Source organism: Sus scrofa, chromosome 1, assembly GCF_000003025.6.
Source record: "Sus scrofa isolate TJ Tabasco breed Duroc chromosome 1, Sscrofa11.1, whole genome shotgun sequence".
In the NCBI taxonomy this organism is placed as follows: Eukaryota; Metazoa; Chordata; class Mammalia; order Artiodactyla; family Suidae; genus Sus; species Sus scrofa.
In genome coordinates this window covers 136872156-136891260 of record NC_010443.5, presented here as the reverse complement: position 1 = coordinate 136891260, position 19105 = coordinate 136872156, and the positions used below count along the sequence as shown (strand labels likewise).

The 19105-nt window shown below is 38.5% G+C and overlaps 1 protein-coding gene across 1 annotated transcript in view; it reads left to right on the top strand.

Moving 5' to 3' along the window:
- The window catches only part of FMN1 (formin 1), a 467180-nt gene that overhangs the window by 272272 nt on the left and 175803 nt on the right, over positions 1 to 19105 (top strand). Inside the window, 1 exon segment of the mRNA XM_021098316.1 lies at positions 9908 to 9995. Within this exon segment, the coding sequence (XP_020953975.1) occupies positions 9908 to 9995 (88 nt within the window).

The window sequence follows — 19105 nt, the reverse complement described above, 5'->3', positions numbered from 1 at the left end:
CCGGAATATTCATTAGATGAGCAAGCTTTTATGAGCACTCATACTCTCCCATTAATTTGACATTTACATGATGAAGCTATAGACTAGCAAGTCAGGAATCCTACCAATACAGAACAATCAAATGTGGAGGACTGGCTTCAAGGTCTATACCATGGGAACCCTGCTGCTGGCTGGTCTTAACACCTAAGGCAGAACCTTCACCCTAGTGGCCACGCAGAGTGGAAAGACCTTGAGTTACAGTGTCATTTGGGGTTCCTGATATGCAGAGCTTCTTATCTTTCAACTCTCCTTCATAGAGGTTTTATGAAGTTGAGACCTGGACTTGTGTTTCAAGAAAAAAGCACTGAATGTACCTCTTTTGGGAATGCTTTCCGGTTGCTCAGAGGAAGACTCTGCCCAAAATGGTCATTTCACTTCCCCCCACTTTCAATGAGTCTTGGCATTGTTAGGGACCATACACCAAAGAACACTTAGAAACTCTTTAAGGTAACTGATCCCTGTAAATAGCTCCCTTGGGTCAGACTTATTTAGGTGGGTTTCTCTTTTAAACTGGTCTTTGAACTCCCATTGGACAAAGATCAGCATATATGTACATATATGTGTGTGTGTTTGTGTGTGTGATTTTTAATCTCTATACGCCTTCAATACACTAACATAGGAGTTTGTGTATTGAGAGTGATGCTGAATTGGACTGACCATGTTTCAGCTTTGAGGTGTGAGGATGAGTCGGGGAGGCCTGGAAATAGAAGGGTAGTCTCTTGATTTTTCTCTCAACAGCTAGTCACCAGATGATGATACCACTCACTTTCCACTGCTGGCCAAGAGAAAATGACCACTCAGAAGGCTAGAGCTAAACGCTAGAGGGAAGGTCCATTGTGTTGATGGCTATCGTTCTCAATTTTATCTCTATTTCTACTTAGGTTTTATCCTGCTGGGAAGCTTTGGCTTGAGCCAGACCATTTTTAAAAATTGTTGCAATGACATGGAATAATAACAACCAAAATGCTTAAAGAATGGGTGGATGCTGAGTAATTAAAATTTTCAATTAATAAATCATTTACTAAGTTAGGGATTTTTTTGCATATAAAATTCTGTGGTTATTTTTTTTAAGTATTAAATAGTAAATTACTATAAAAAAGGCAGACTGTTATGTATCAGACAGACTTAGGCAATTTAGGATTCTGAAAGTTTTGCAGGTAATCCTTATGATCTGGACCAGTCCTTACTGTTCAGTAGTGTAGATGTGAAAGGTATAGGCGATTGAGTGGGATATCATCCAAGCCGAGGACATTTTAGAGAAGCTAGTGAATTGGGAAGAATAAAAACCTAAGATAAGTTTATCTTCCTGTCATATTTCCCTTCTTTTCAGAGAGGAATTTTGAAGTTGACTTTATCTGTCTGGAAGTCAGCTTAACAAGAATACAATAAAAAAAAGGGGGGGGAATTTTCAGTTGGCAGAAGGTTCTGCATAAATTGGATCTGATTACTTGAAACTTGATTGTGATTCTAAAGAAATGTTTTATTTTATTATTTTAATTTTTATTTTGCTTTTTAGGGCTGCACACATGGCATATGGAGGTTCCCAGGCTAGGGGTCTAATCGGAGCTACAGCTGCTGGCCTATACCACAGCCACAGCAACATGGGATCCGAGCCGAGTCTATTATTGGTTGATAAGCTGAACATCTTTTTAAAAAAATCTTTGTTCTCCCTCTTTCCTGTGTTCATTTTCTCTGTCCGTTTTCTCAGTCTTTTCTTTTTTTCCTCAATGTTTTCTTCCTTCCTACTCTGCTGTGAAGGTAAATGCCCCAGATAATAGGTAAAAATCTGGGTAAGGAGTTGTGAGCTTTGATCACAAATATCAAAATGGAGAGAGTTGGGTTAGCAGAACAAAGCATCATTCTATTTCTGTGACCCTTGCTTTAATTCCCTAGCAGAGAGGTGACTGCACTTACTTTACAGGACTCTAGAGCATGAAGTATTGTTACCTTTCTGGAAATCCACAGGGGGCCACTAAAGGAATAAAAGTTTACAATATTGGCTGCTCACTGCCCCCAATTCACAACTATCTATTTGGGTTGGCTCGTGTGCAGAGGAGCATAAACCCTTAGTAGAGGTGCAGTAAAAAGTATTTCTCTTCCCCCTTCTTCCCTTAGAAAATGCCTGTTATCCACAGCAATCTCTGGGTCTTTCTTCCTGCTATTCAGCTATGTCATTATTTAAATTTCTTTGCATTGAACTAGTCCAATAGAAAGTCATTGGAAAACACAGCAAAAAGGATACAAAGACAGTTCACAAAAACATGTGACCAATAACCAAACGTTTAACCTTACTATTAAATCATTAAAAATGCAAAATAGTGAAAAACACACTTTACTGATCATTTTGGCCAACATTTTTTCAATTGATAATACCCAAAGTGGATGAGGGGACAGGATAACAGCCACTTTCAAATAACCCTTGGCAGGAATGTAAATTGGTAGCACTTATTAGAAGCAATTTGACAACATTTATCACAATTTAAAATGGGCATATTGTTTGAAGAGCTTCTATCATCTATCCTACATAAATAAAATCTCAAGTGACCTCAGGAAATATCTGAGTATATACTAAAGTCTTGGATCAGACTTTTAGCTGACTGAACTCTCACTGGGTCTGTTTACTAGTCTAATGTGCTGTTTTCCTTTGTGTGTTTTCTTTTAATCATTTTGCATATTGGGCTTAAGGATATGTTAAAGCATGTAGTTATTTTACTCTTTTTTCTTTTAACCCTCTTTTTACTTCTCATTTTTTCTTGTAATGTGTTAGATTGTGTCCTCCACCTCCTGAAATGAAAGCATTGCAAACTGCAGTCACCTTGTTTTATATAAGATGGGAAACTCAACAAATATTGTGTGTTCTGAGTTCTCCACCAACTGGCCATTCCTCCTTCTCTTTTCCTCTTTTTGGGCCTCCCTGTTCCTTGAGACACAACAATAGTGAAATCAGGGCACTTATTAACCCTACAATAGCCTCAGAGTGTTCAAGTAAAAGGAAGAGTTGCACCTCTCTCACTTTAAGTCAGAAGCTAGGAATGATGAAGCTCAGTGAGGAAGGCATGTTGAAAGCCGAGATATGCCCAAAGCTAGGCCTCTTGCACCAACGAGTTAGCCAGTTGTTAACGCAAAGGAAAAATTCTTGAAGGAAATTAAAAGTGCTACTCCAGTAAACACAAAGATGATAAGAAAGTGAAACAGGGAAAGTTTTAGTGGTGTAGATAGATCAAATCTGCCTCAACATTCCCTTAAGCCAAAGCCTAATCCAGAGCAAGGCCCCAACTCTCATCCATTCTAGAAAGGTTGAGAGAGGTGAGGAAGCTGCAGAAGAAAAGTTTGAAGCTAGCAGAGAGTAGTTCATTAAATTTAAGGAAAGAAGCCACCTCCATAACATCAGAGTGCAAGGTGAAGCTGTAAGTTATCCAAAAGATCTAGCTAATACAACTCATAAAGGTGACTACACTAAACAGCAGATTTCTAATACAGCTGAAATAGCCATCTGTTAGAAGACAGTGCCATCTAGGGCTTTCATATCTAGAGAGGAGAAGTCAAAGCCTGGCTTCAAAGGACAAGCTGACTCTTTTGTTAGGGGCTAATGCAGCTGGTGACGTTAAGTTGAAGCCACGGCTCGTTTACTATTCCAAAACTCCTAGGGCTCTTGAGAACTGTATTAATTCTTCTCTGCCTGTGTACTATAAATGGAACAACCAAGCCAGGATCACAGCACATCTGTTCATAGCATAGTTAAATAAATATTTTAAGCCCATTGTTGGGACCTATTGCTCAGGAAAAAGATTCCTTTCAAAATATTGCTGCTCATTGACAATGTACTTGGTCACCCAAGAGGGCTCTGGTCAAGATGGACAGTGAGATTCATGCTGTTTTTATGCCTGCTAACACCACATCCATTCTGCAGGCCATGGATCAAGGAGTCATTTTGACTTGAAAGTCTTATTCTTTAAGAAATTCATTTTGCAACCTTATAGCTGCCATAGATAGTGATTCCTCCAATGGATCTGGGTATAATCAATTCAAAACCTTCTGGGAAGGATCCACCATTCTAGATGCCATTAAGAACATTGGTGACTCATGTTAAGAGATCAAAATAATCATCATGGGCAGGGCAGGAGTTTGAAAAAAAATTGATTCCAACCCTCATGGATGACTTTGAGGGGTTCAAAACTTCATTGGAGGAATTTGCCACAGCTATGATGGAAATTGCAAGAGAACTAGAATTAGAAGTGGACCTGAAGATGTAACTGAAGTGTTGCAGTCTCATAATAAAGCTTTACTAGATGAGGAGTTGCTTCATCTGGAGAAGCAAAGAAAGTGGTTTCTTGAGTTGGAATCTACTCCTGGTGAAGATGCTGTGAAGATTGATAATAATAATAAAGGATTTAGAATGTGACACAAACCTAGTTGACCAAGTGGCAGCGTGGTTTTAGAGGACTGATTCCAATTGTGAAAGAAGTTCTACCGTGGGTCACATGCTATCAAACAGCTTTGCATGCTTCAGAGAGGTCTCTGTGAAAGGGAGAGTCAGTTGATGATGTGGTAAAGTTCCTTGTTGTCTTATTTTAGGAAGTTACCACAGCCACCCAAGCCTTCAGCAACCACCACTCTGATAAGTCAGTGGCCATCAACATTGGGGCAAGACCCCCACAAGCAAAAAGATTACCACTCACCGAAGGGCTCAGGTGATAGTTAGCATTTTTTAGGAAAAGTGTATTTTTTCTTTTTTTTGGCCATGCCCACAGCATGCAGAAGTTTCTAGGCCAGGAATCATACCCACACCACAGCAGTGACCCGAGCTATGGCAATGCCAGATTCTTAACCACTAGGCTCCCAAGGAACTCCAGTAATAAAGAATTTTAATTAAGGTATATATATTGCTTTTTAGACATATTACTCTTGCACATTTAATAGACTACAGTATAGTGTAAACATGATTTTTATATATACTGGGAAGCAAAAAATTTGTGTGACTCCTTTTATTTCAATATTTGCTTTATTGCAGTGGTCTGGAACCAAACCTGTAGTATCTCCAAAGTCAAAACAGTGTTCAAAACAAGATGGTACTGGTATAAAGATAGACATAGACGAATAGAACATACTAAAGAGCTCAGAAATAAACCCATACATATATGGTCAAATGATCTTGAACAAGAGTGCCAAGACTAAAAAGTGGGAAAAGGACAGTCTCTTAAACAAGTGGTTCAAGAAAAACTGGATATCCAAATGCAAAAGAATGAAGTTGGATCCTTATCTTACAGCGTAAAGAAAAATCAGTTCAAAATAGGTTCAAGACTTGAGCATAAGATTAAATCTATAAAATTCTTATAAGAAAACCTGAGAAAAGCTTCATAACATTGGTCTTGATAGTTATTTCCTGGATATGACACAAAGCACAGGCAACAAAAGCAAAAATAGACAAGTAGAACTATATCAAATTGAGAAGCTTCTGCATAGCCAAAGAAACAATCAACAGAGTGAAAAGGCAATATGTGGAATGGGAGAAAATATTTACAAACCATATATCTGATAAGGAGTTAATATCCCAAAATACTTAAAGAACTCCTGCAATTCAGTTTTTTTAAAGACTTGATTAAAAAATGGGCAAAGACTTGTATAGACATTGCTCCAAAAAAGACACACAGATGGTCAACAGGTATATGAAAGGATATTCAACATCACTAATATCAGGGAAATGAAAATCAGAACAACAGTGGGGTATCACCTCACACCTGTTAGGATGGCTGCTATCAAAAACAAAAACATAACAACAGACAGAACTATAATTCAAAAAGATACATGTGCCCCTCATGTTTTGACTATTGACAATAGTCAAAACATGGAAACAACCTAGATGTCCATCGATAGATGAATGGATTAAGAAGATGTGATACACACACACACACACACACACACACACACACACACACACACGATGGAATACTACTCAGCCATTAAAAAGAATGAAATGCCATTTGCAGCAACATGAATGCAACTAGAGATTATCATACTAAGCGAAGTAAGTTAGAAAGAGAAAGACAAATACCATATGATATCACTTCTATGTGGAATATAAAATATGGCAGAAATGACCTATCTACAGAACAGAAACAGACTCACAGACATAGAGAACAGACTTATGGTTGCCAAGGGGGAGGGGGGAGGGAGTGGGACGGACTGGGAGTTTGAGGTTATTATGTATAAACTATTACATTTAGTATGGATGAATAACAAGGTCCTACCGTATAGCACAGGGACCTATATCCAGTCTCTTGGGATAGACCATGATGGAAAATAATATAAGAAAAGGAATGTATGTATGTATGGCTAGGTCACTTTGCTGTACAGCAGAAATTGGCACAACACTGTAAATCAACTATACTCTAATAAAAAATAAATATATAAATATTAAAAAATAATCCATAGCAAGTGTTGGTAAAGATGTTGAGAAATTAGGAAAATAGAAGTACCACACTATCCGGCAATCCCACTTCTGGGTATTTATCTAGAAGAATTGAAAATAGGATCTCAAAAAGATATTTGTATTGCTGTTTTCATTGCAGCATTATTCACAATAGCCAAGAAGTGGAAATAACCTAAGTGCTCATTGATGAATATATTATGTACACATACACAATGGAATACATATATACACATAGGTGTATACACATACACAATGGAATATTATTCAACCTTGAAATTCTGTCACATACTACAACATATATGAACCTTGAAGACACTATTCTAAGTGAAATAATCCAGTCACAGAAGGACAAATACTGCATGATTCTTTTTATATCTAAAGTAGTCAAACTTACGGAGTTCCCGTCGTGGCGCAGTGATGAACGAATCCGACTAGGAACCATGAGGTTGCGGGTTCGATCCCTGGCCTTGCTCAGTGGGTTGAGGATCCAGCGTTGCCGTGAGCTGTGGTGTAGGTTGCAGACGTGGCTTGGATCCTGCGTTGCTGTGGCTGTGGCTATGGCTGGTGGCTATGGCTCCAATTCGACCCCTAGCCTGGGAACCTCCATATGCTTCGGGAGCAGCCCTAGAAAAGGCAGAAAGACAAAAAATAAAAATAAAAATAAAAAATAAAATAGTCAAACTTTTAAAGTAGAGAGTTGTCCAGGGTCTGGGGGGAGAAGGAAGTAGAGGATAGCTGTTCAAGGAGTATAGAATTTCTGTCATGAAGATGAAAAACTTTTTAGACATCTGCTGTACAACGGTGGGCATAGTGTTAACAATGCTGTACTTATATTTAAAATTTTGTTTCTATGGCAGTTTTCATGTTTTTGTCTTTTCTTAACTGTTGTAAAAGTAAAAATTAAACCTTTCAATCACAAAAAACGAAAGAAATAAAGAGGGCTTAGGGCATATATCCATTCATTGCCCACTTTGATCCATTTTAGCTGGTTTTAAGAAAGCTGGAATTTTTCTACAATTGGATGGAGTATATGGAAATTTAGAAGTATATTTGTACAGGTCTAGTTAGAGGTTGACAGAGAATTTGGCAGAAATAGAGAAGAGAATACAAATGCTCTGACTTGAGTACTTACGACCCCCCCCCCCTTTTTAGGAAGGAGCCCTGCATTTCAGAAAACTCTTAAGGTTTTAGTTGGGTTAAATGTAAGATGCACTCTTTCCAAACACCTGCTGTGCCAGTGCATTAGGCAGAATTTCCAGGATGGTAACATCCTTTGCACAGGTCAGCCTGGTTGAATGATGAAATGGGGATGGATTTGCTTGTTTCTATCCACTGAGCCACAGAATCTCCATCTCCATCCCTCTCTCCATCTCTCTGTTCTCTTGTGGTTACTCTCTTCAGTCTTTTAATTAGCTATTAGAAAACCTGGAATTTGAGCCTTGTCCTACTGGTAGGTAGAATGTGTTACCCTGTGTAACCCTACCTGGATAGCGTGGTAAATATTTGTTTGAAGACATTTTTGTGACCCTCTTGTCATCAGTTTGACTCTTATGCCTGACTCCCTGACAGTGATGTGCATACCATGACAAAAGTTGTAGCAGTTACTCTCCTGGACTTTTAAGGATAAACCTAGTCAATTCCCAAAGCTTTTCTTCTTTTGAATTTGCTTTGCAGTTAGTTCAGGTGATGATGTTATTTGTCTTTTTAGCTCTTCTCAGCAGTTTTAAATCTTTTAGCTCTACAAAATGGATGAGGTCAAGGACATATCTGCCTTGTCTCCTCTGCATCCTCAGCATCCAGAGCAATGCTAGCAGAATCACTGCAGATATTTGTTAATGAATGCATTCCCAAATTGTTACATAAAACTTAAGTGGATTTTCTTAATTTTCTAATGGGCTTTTAAAGAATCATTTCACATTAAATTTGTGTTCTCTAAGAAAAAGCCCAAAATTGCATTATTAAAGAAGATATATACATAATCTCTTCTTCACATAAAATACAAAGTACCCTTCTTTATTTCTTTTAAAAGCTGCAATTCTGTATCCTCTATGAATCTTTCTCTAAAGCTAATGTTGAAATGACTAAACACATTAGACTGAAAATGAGATTTTCCTTTCATCTTAATGAAAGCTTAGTATTTACTGTACTTTAGGGCTAATGGTTATGTAAGAGTAGCCATGCTGAGCTGGGGAAGATAAAGGGCTGGCAATAATTGATATAGAATTGGTCAACAGATGGGTAACTAGACAATTGGACAAATAGACAATCCTGGTTGGAACAAATTGATGTCATCGCTTATTGTTCCACCAGCAGGCAACTCAGCGAGTTAGTACCAGTATAAATGTAGATGCTTGTTACTGTTTAATCTTGTCTTTACCACATTTTGGGGAAGTTTGTATATACATAGGTGGGAGGGGAAGCAGAGCTTTGTAGTTTGTATTTTACCTGGAAAAGAGCATTAAAAGGCATAGGATTTGGTGATGTTGTAGATTTCCTCTTGATTTTTATAGCCCTGCCTCAAGAGAGAAAAAGATATATATATATTTTTTCTTTTGGTGGCCACTGTGTGACATGTTCTTTGGAGCTGATTTGGTTTATTAGGTTTAGAGAGTCAAAACTATGAAGAGTTCCCCATGGAATATTCATAGAGGTTGCCATGATTGGCAGTGAGGTATTTGGAGTTTTGAAAAAGATTATAGAAGTTTCTACATACATATATATTATTATAAGGGACCACTTCTAAGCAATTAAAACTTTCTGTATAAAGGATTACTTATACTAATTATAGCACAATTAAAAAGCAACCTAACTTTCCAAAACATGGAAATTTTATTTAAAATTTAAGTCTATGTCAGGAACTATTTTTTAGGTACTTTGCATATACTATGTCATTTAATTTCTGGAATAAATGTACAAAGTAAGTGCAGTCAGCCTCATTTCATGATGAAGAAGTTGCATTCCTAGAGGTTAAGTCTCTTCTCTGAGGTCAAATCTCTGGTAAACAGCAGAGTTGATATTGCAATGATCTTCCCCTAATCCACTCGGCAGATGATCTGCAGCCAAGGAGGTTGGAGGCTATGAAGTGACTTACGAAGTACAACATGGAAATATGCCAATGATAAGTGGAAAAGTTGGATAAAAACTTGCACATATGTTGCAATTACAACTTAGGATGTGTTTGAATAAAAAGATTAGAGTAACATAAAGATTTGAGTGCTTGTATTAGATTGGTGGAATTTGAGGTGTTTTTTCCCCTTTATTTTCTAAAGTATCTGTCCTGTGGGTAAGTAACTTTCAAATTAAATTATTAAGACAGAGTGACTGTAGCATCAGCTTAACTTACCAATTAGAGTATCTAAACATATTAGTATTTTTAGTATGCTCCTGAACGATTGCCTGGTCATTTGAGCTTATGTTAATTTTCTTAAAAAATTTCAGATCATCAAGTTATTGGATGGAAAACGATCTCAAACTGTGGGAATCTTGATATCTAGTTTGCATTTAGAAATGAAGGATATCCAGCAGGGTAAGTCTTATTCATCACTTTCCCCCCAACTTTAAAGTGTTTCAGTTTTTATTGTGAAAAATTTCAAACATATACAAAATCAAAATACCATGGTGAATCCCATGTACCCATCACCTAGCCACAGAACCATTAACCCACTCTTGTTTCATCTAAAGCACCCTCTCTCTAGTAGGTTATTATGAAGTGAATCTCAGACATTTTATAATTCATCCTTTAAAAATGGTAACACACCACTAAAAGATAGGATGCTTTAAGCACAACTCCAGTGCAGTATCCTCAGCGATATAGTCTTCATACCACTGATAGTAAATTTATCCATTTGTTTACTATTAGTTTGAATGAGGATCCAAACAAATCCCATTGCCTTGGATGTGTCATCTGTCAGGTTGCTTTTAATCCAGAGGTTTCTATCCTCTATTTTTCTTTCCCTTTGTTTTTTTTTTTTTTTTGAAGAAACCAGGTCACTTGTCTTGTGGAATTTGCCATGTTTTAGATTTTGCTGATTGTATTGCCATGTTTTTATTTATTATGTTCTTCTTTTTCCTATGGTCCCTGCATACTGTTAGTTTGATCCAGAAGCTTAATCTGTGGGGTATGGGGCAATATTTCATAGATGCTATTGCATATCCTATCAAGACGTGCATAATACCTGGTGTCTCTTTAATATGTTGGTGGGCACTAATGATCTTTGCCTAGGTTCATTATTTCATTAGGAGTTTGCCCAGTAGTGATATCCTCCCTCCCTCATTTCTTCTTCATTATTGGGAATACTTATATGGAGAAGTACTTGCTTTCTTTGTCCACTTGGTTATTCCATTGTTTTTTTAACCCTCTCCCTCCCTTTTTTTTTTTTTTTTTTTTTTTTTTTTTTTTTTTCAAATGATGTGTTGTCCACTTGGTTGTCTGGTTCAGTTTGAAATAGGACATTGAAAAAGAGGAAATTTTGCTGGTATATATTTTTTCTTAGGCACTGAAAAAAGTAAATGAAAAACTATCTGATGTTTTTGAGATCTGTGTCTTGAGTGAAGATGACACTCCCTTTTCTCAGTAATCAACTAAATGTAAATCTCTCATAAATGGTTTCAGTAGAATTTAGCTTGGGTGTAACAGCAGAAACACTCAAACCACACATCCCTGCAGGTTTCAGTTGGTGTGGCATCAAAGTTATTTTATTTTGCAAAAGATCCCCATAGGCCCTGAACTGAAAGGCACTTACAAAACTTTCATACATTATTTTTTCTCTGAAAGAAGCTTTGTTAAGGGCTTGAAATGTTGCTTTGTTGTAAAGATTTAAAATCCCACATAGGAGTTTCTGTTGTGGCTCAGTGGAAATGAACCAGGCTAGTATCCATAAGGATGAGAGTTTGATCCCTGGCCTTGCTCAGGGTTAGGGATCCTGTGTTGCTGTGAGCTGTGGTGTAGGTCACAGATGGTACTCGGATCCTGCATTGCTGTGGCTATGATGTAGGCCTGCAGCTGCAGCTCAGATTCAACCCCCCTAGCCTGGGAACTTCCATATGCCACAGGTGCAGCCCTAAAAAAAAAAAAAAAAAAAAAAAAAGTAAAATTAAACATAGATGAAATCCTACATAAAATCAAACACAGACTGAATTAAATGACAGACACAGAGTATTCAAGTAAGCTTGTCTGTTTTTAATATTTCACTTTAATAGTAGAACTTAATACATAAGTGTGAATATTAAGCCTCAGAAAACATTGCAGTAGTTGAATTGAGTTTGGGCAGAGGGTGGCTAAAAAGGCCCACCATCAAAATTAGAAAAGGATTCTTCAGTGATAATAGATATTAGATCTTCTAGAATTGAATTTCTGGAAAATTCAAACCAGAACGGTGATCCTAAGGCACATGAAAAATGAAAAAACAAAAACATACTGGTGGGGATGTTTATAACCTTTTGTCAGGGAGACTGACTTAGTTGATGCAGTCACTGAGATTGGAACGGAATTTTTCAGATACAGTGGAAGAGTCTTATCCTAAACTGCAGTACTCTTCATAAGCCTGGTAAAAACCAAGTATGCTTGGCATCGTCATCAAGAGAGGTAGCAGTGTGGATATGTCTTTACAACATCGCCAGCCCCTTGGACTTTATTCATTTTTTTAAGGCATGTCCTATTGTAGTATACATTAGATTGCCACATGCCTAAGACCCATTCCAACCCTGTGCTATTCTAGTTAACAACTTAAGACTGCAACCCTTCTTTCTGCCCATGGCACGCCAGCCTTGTTGGGTTGAATGTTCATGGTGAACTGAGTAAGAGATTAGTTCACCCAGACCTTTTCCAGTATTCTGCTCTGAATAGGAACATGCTTTTATGACGTAGATGTGCTTACATTTTAGCATTGGAAATGACTGTAGTATCACAAGACGTTTAGGACTTGTGGGTGCCATTTGGTTCTTTCTCCTACTTTAGGCATCTCTGTTACCCACCACAGAATTGGCTCCAAAGTTTTTAAAAAATCATCTCTACTTCATGTCTTCATTTAGTAATTCATTCCAGATGAATATAGCTTAATTTTTTCTTTAGGGTCATTTGACTGACATTGGGATCTAAAGGTCATTTAGGATCCCAGGCTGTGTCAGTTACATTTCATTCTGAGTCCATGTCTGGTCGTGAATGGAATGCACTTGGCCTTGTATTGTCATCCTGATGAAAGGGCTCCCTGTGCTGACCTTGGCCTAAAATGTTTGCTTTAAAGTAAGAGGGGGAGATCTGATTGGGGCAGGCCAGCTGGCAGCCAGGCAAGGTCACACAATATGTCAACCATGGTGAAGTGACCACGGTTCAGAGACTGTTCTTGAGGTCTAGTCATATATTCAATCTCTGTCCATGTACAAAGGGAGACTTACTAACTGCACTTTAGTGCAAACTCACAAATTGCTGAAGTATAAACTGGAAAGCTAACATCTTCACTCAGAGAAGAGAATTTTCTGTTGTCATGACAAATTGTTTATCACATCTAATCATTGTTATGTCCATGTCACTTTTCTCTACTGGACATTATGTATTGCTTATGCCATTTTCCTATTTGCTGAGATTACAGATTGGTCACTTTGATAATAGTTTTGGGTTACTTCCCACAGATGGATAAACCAGATTTGATTCATTTAATTCTTAAAAAGCAACCTTATTTCCCCCATTTGTAAGGTGGACACTTCTCTGTAGTCTGTTAAGATACCACCTTTAATGTATATTCAAGAAGTGGAATTTGGGGACTCATACCTCAAAGTCCTATTGATAGCAAGTAGCAGAGCCAGTGTTCATTCCTTCATGTCGTGTAGCATTTCTTTGCTCAGAATTTCTCTGATAATTAAGCATTGTTTACCACTAACTAACCGGCCCAGCATATTACATATACAATTCATTTTTGGATTTTTAAAAATAGACTAAACCGGGAGTTCCTGTCACGGTGCAATGGTTAACAAATCCAACTGGGAAGCATGAGATTGTGAGTTCAATCCCTGGCCTTGCTCAGTGGGTTAAGGATCCGGCGTTGTTGTGAGCTGTGGTGCGGGTCACAGACGCAGCTTGGATCCCATGTTGCTGTGGCTCTGGCGTAGGCCGGCGTCTACAGCTCCGATTAGACCCCCAGCCTGGGAACCTCCATATGCCGCAGGTGCGGCCCTAGAAAAAGATGAAAAGACAAAAAAATAAATAAATAAAATAAAATAAAAATAGACTAAACCTTACACCAGATGAAATCAGGAAGTTATGGATTCCATTCCAGGGCATTTGGGCAAAACTTCTTCTTCCCTCCTTCCTTTTCTTCCTCAATAAACATTTATTGAATGCCACATCTGTTTCAGACACCATGACTGCCAAAACAGAAGATCCAGACGTTGCCATTCTCAAGAGTTCCCAGGATGGTGGGAGAGATGTACAAAACACTATGGAGTCACAATATAGAGTTACCTATGACCTAACGGAGAGCAGTGTATCAGCTCCTCCTATAAAACTTAGGATGAGCCTGAGAGGATGAAATGATGGTCATTACATAGAGAAGGAGCTTTTGCCGTAGAGGGAAGAAGGCATGTGAGAAGGAGACAGCTAGAATATATAAATTACCTGTCCATGACAGTTGTTTCAGAGCAAAGTGCTGGAAAGGCAGGCAGCATCCTGACCAGGAAGGTGTCTTGAACATACAAGAAGTTTGAACGTTACCCCATCACTGACGGGGAGTCAGAATTTTAAAATTTAAGAGGGGGCAGTGCTGTGATCTAATTTTTGAGTGCAGAAATAGCTCTCCAGCCAGGGAAGGCTGGTCTCCAAGGCCTTTCATGCTCTGGCTACAGCCCATATCTCCTGCCTCACCTCTCCTCTCACTGAACTGCGACTACAGTGCTCCTCTGATTCCTTAAACAGGCCAGGTTCTTTCCTTCTTCCATGTCTTTGAAGGCACAGTGCATTCCCTAAGTTTGAAAAGCTTTACCACCCCACTCTTTATAGCTCCCTCCTTTTCTTTAGTAGGTCTCAGTGAACACCTCAAAGAGGCCCTCCCAGACCCTTCTTTCTAATTTAAGTCCCCTTAAGTTAATCCTCTTATTTTCTACGCAGCATTTAGTATTTTATTTGTTCATCTGCTTATGTTCTCACTCACTCCCCACTACCTGAATGTAAGCTCCAAGAGGGAGACTGCTCACTGATGTGTCCCTGGCACCTTCTGCTGGCACATAGGCAATGGTCATCAAGTGTTTGTTGAATGAATAAACAAAAATAATACCGTAGGTGGATAGAGCTGTTAGAAAGGGATTGTGATTGTTGACATAATAAGTGACAAAGGCCACAGCTAAGGCTGAGTTTGTGGAAACGTAGAGGAAAGCACATATAAAGGCTATTTGGAGAGAGTTAGCTCCATCAGATTCAAGCAGTGATGGAGAAATCATATGTGTACCTTAGGTTTCTGGCTTCACCAAGAATGTGTATAATGATGCCCCCAAAATGAAGTAGAAATACAAGGGGGAAAGCATGGATAGAAGCAGAAAGGTTGATTTTCTTTTGGGTGATTTGAGTCTGAGATGACTGGTGACGTTTAAGTGAGTGAGCAGTGAGCATCTGAAAATCCTGGCCTGATGTTTAGTAGATAGGACTAGGTTAAAGAGAGAACATCCCCACAAAGGCAGCCACACTTAATCTGTTTCTCTCTATTCCAATAGAGCATCTTGTAGGAGAATGCCAAATCTCCATACTGACTGAAGTTTAAAGCACTGCGTGACTCAAGGCAATACCTTGGTTGTGGAGGAAGAATAGTTTCAGGAGACTGACCATCATGCTGTAGCCCTTGTATTTGGTCCAGGAGAGATTCTGAATAAGTGATTTACTTCTTGATGGTTTTCCATCTGCTAAACTGGATGACTTATAGTTAAGAGCATTTGGCATTTTCAGACACAGTGACTGCCTACATGATTGTAAATTAATGTTTTCATTCTATATTAGTGATTTCCTAGTATCCTCTCCCCAGGGGAGATGGAAAATTGCTGTTGACTATTCTTGATATCAACCTCCATATGCATTGCAACAGACTAGGTGCCAGAAGCCTCCTGGCACCCATTTGGAATTTCCCGTACACTTGGAATTCATATTTATAATATTTAATCTAAAATCAAAATAAAACATTTTTCAGTTTAGTTCCTTCTAGTCTGGAATCTCAGTTTGGGCGTTTAGCTACATCAAAGACTATTTTTCTGTGTAGGAATCTCAAGTCAAAATGTAAAAGAATGTCAGTTAGTTGTATGCCCAGAGTCTAAAACCCAGATCTGAGAATACCCACTGGACTTTGCTCCCTTTTACCTGATAATTTCAAGAAATCTCTGTCAAGGTTTATGCCAGTGTCTAAAACATAATGAATTTCTCCAGGCATCTGAAATCCACCATGAATTGTTTAGGGCTTTTCTGAGGAACATTTTAATTCTAGCCCAGAAGACCTATACCCAAGAGCCAAAATTTTTATCATGTACCCCTACCAGTATAAAGGCTTTAGAGCGTGTTCTCAAGATCTGTTTTTAAGAGCTTGTACATCATGTAAATGTGTGACCAAACTAATATTCACATTATAAGACATATGCAAAAATGTGAATTAAAATGAGAGTATTTCTAAATGTCTTGCTAATTTTGATGGCGCTAGGTTCTCAAGAGGGAATATCTCAAGGCTTATTGTATAAATAGGGTGAGGCTCATTATTAAGAATAGTGGATTTAAACCCACATTTCAGTCTGTTGATAAACTTTGTTGTAATTTATGAAGGTCAACATCTTGGCAAATCCAATTCAACTGTCTTTGCTTCTGAGTCATTCCACGACTGAGGAAGAGCATGTTTTAGCAGTTGAAGGGTCCACTCTGCCATTTTTCTTACCGTTGATGGATTATCTTCAATCTGGGGTTTCTCTGCCAGAATCTTTTGAACTAGCTTCTTTATTTGGTCAACTTTAGTTTCGTTAAAACCAGATTTTAGAACGAGAAGGCTTTATTTAATTGCCCCACCACCAGCAAATTGTAGTATGTTGAAAATAAGATGAGGATGCCACGTGTGAAGGCGTTGCTCCTCCAATGGTGACGGGTGATCCTGACCTGCTGACATGCTGAATGAAGGTGCCAGGGTCAGTTGGCTTACTAAACACAGGCAAAGCTCAATGCTTAAAGAAAGCTTTGGATGAATAGAAACTGTAGCTTTAACACAACTGTATTTCCTTCCCCACCTTTCCTTTCCCCCCATCAAGTCTAAAACACCTGAGCAACGGGATTCCCACCCAACCTCTCTCTGAACCACTGTGCATTCCTCCGCTCTCTGAGCTGAGTCCAGAAAGCAGAGGGTGGCATTTCTTTGTACTTTACCTTCAGGCGACTGGCTGAGACCATCCAATCTGCCTGGAATGTAATTTTGGCTTAAAAGAACCAGAACTAATGGAAGAACAGAAGCAGCTTAACCCAAACTGTTTCTCATTCCACTGCCCCACCGAGAATGGGAGGGATGAAGGAGGAGGGAGTTCTGTGAATGTTATGCCTGTGCCCTTCTTTGAGGTTTGAACCATGGACAATTTTAATTGCACCTATAAAGTGGCACCTTGGGCACCTTCCGGCATAGTACATGTCTGGACTCAGGCAAGAATTGGGATTTTTGCTTTATAAGACTGAGTGATTTTGAGCTTTTGGAATAGATAAGTGTGTCCCTTTTGGGACTGTCATTTCTTTCACCTGCCAGACAGTTCCTCTTTATTTCGTAATTTACACTCACCTCCTGTTTCCATCAAAGTTCAAATTAAGGTCTGTACCAGCTGACACAATGAGCATTTGGCAATGTTGATAAAACCGTAAAATATATTCCCTTGATAGTTCCTATTCTTTATGTGTCTGAAGGCAAATTATATTTGTGTTTCTTCATTCTTTGTGCCTTTGCTTCCTTTTTTAGTTGGTTCTGGCATGCAGTATGAAATTGCAATTATTAATATCTTTTTAAGAAAATTGGACTTTATGTAACTGTAAATTTTCTTTTGCTATTTGTATTTTCTTCTATTTTCTTTCTTTTCAAATTCCAGGTTTCTTTTTTTTTCCTGGAGATTGTTTTTTGCTATGATTGGAACCACAATAGTGATTACTGTCAACAACTGCAAGTAGTTAACAAAGATTGGAGTTCAGTCGTCTTATGACATGTATTAAGAGAGTACATTAATAGCTTGGAGAAATCTATTTGATACTCTGTGGTAGCCTACATGGGGAAAGAATCTGAAAAATAATGGATATATATGAATATGTATGGCTGATTCACTTTGCTGTACCTGAAATTAACACAACATTGGAAGTCACCTATATTCAATAAAAGTTATTATTTTTTAAAAACACAGCATATTAGAACTGAATTAAGTATTAGGGATAATTAAATAATGGTGAGACGATGGATGTGTATAATATACAGATGGCAATTTCATGGCCTGGGCTGTGTATGGGTCCCACTTGGAGACTGCTGATTAGTGAAAAAAGCATATGATGCCATTCAGAGGCAAAGGTTTCTATGTGGACTGTTGTGGGTAGTTAGTTCACTGATTTTCTTAAAATGATTTTTTTTTTCCATTATAGCTGGTTTACAGTGTTATGTCAATTTTCTACTGTACAGCAAAGTGACCCAGTCACACACACATATATATATGCACACATTCTTTTTCTCACATTATCCTCCATCATGCTCCATCGCAAATGACTAGATATAGTTCCGTATGCTATACAACAGGATCTCATTGCTTATCTACTCTAAATGCAGTAGTTTGCATCTATTAACCCCAGATTCCAAGTCCATCCCACTCCCTCCACTTACCCCCTTGGCAACCACAAGTCTGTTTTCCAAGTCCATGGGTTTCTTTTCTGTGGAAAGGTTCATTTGTGCCATATATTAGATTCCAGATATAAGGGATATCATATGGTATTTGTCTTTCTCTCTGACATACTTAGTATGAGAGTCTCTAGTTCCATCCATGTTGCTGCAAATGGCATTATTTTGTTCTTTTTTATGGCTGAGTAGTATTCCATTGTGTATATATACCACATCTTAATCCACTCATCTGTTGATGGACATTTAGGTTGTTTTCATGTTGATTTTTTTTAAGATGGTATGAATTTTAGGTATAGTGATCATTTATGGCCTAACGCTAAGAATAAAAGAAGGACAATCATAGTCCAGTAAACTTGGTTCTGAAACAGAGCTTGGGAAATCATGCTGTGTGACTTCTTGCCTCAGTTTCATTACCTGTAAAACTCATGACAGCAGTAGCACCCACCTCATATGAATACATGTAACATGCTTAGAAGAGGGCCTGCCACACAGGAAGCTCCCAATAAATGCCACCTACTAATTTATGAAGTCTTCATTTGCAGTTAGAGCTGCCTGTTTTCTCTACCTTCTGCTGGAGTGCACAGAGGTGCCTTTCAGCTGCCTGATAATTGCTGCCCCCAGCATGTCATCTGGATCCATGCATGGGCTGAGGCTTGGTGAGGACCTGTGTCTGCACAGCTGTGCCTGGTGCCAGTCAAAGGAGGAACATCAGTGGGGAAAGAGTGAGGCATGTGGAGGAAGGGTTGTAGGAGAGCTGTGACCATTGCAAAGAGAT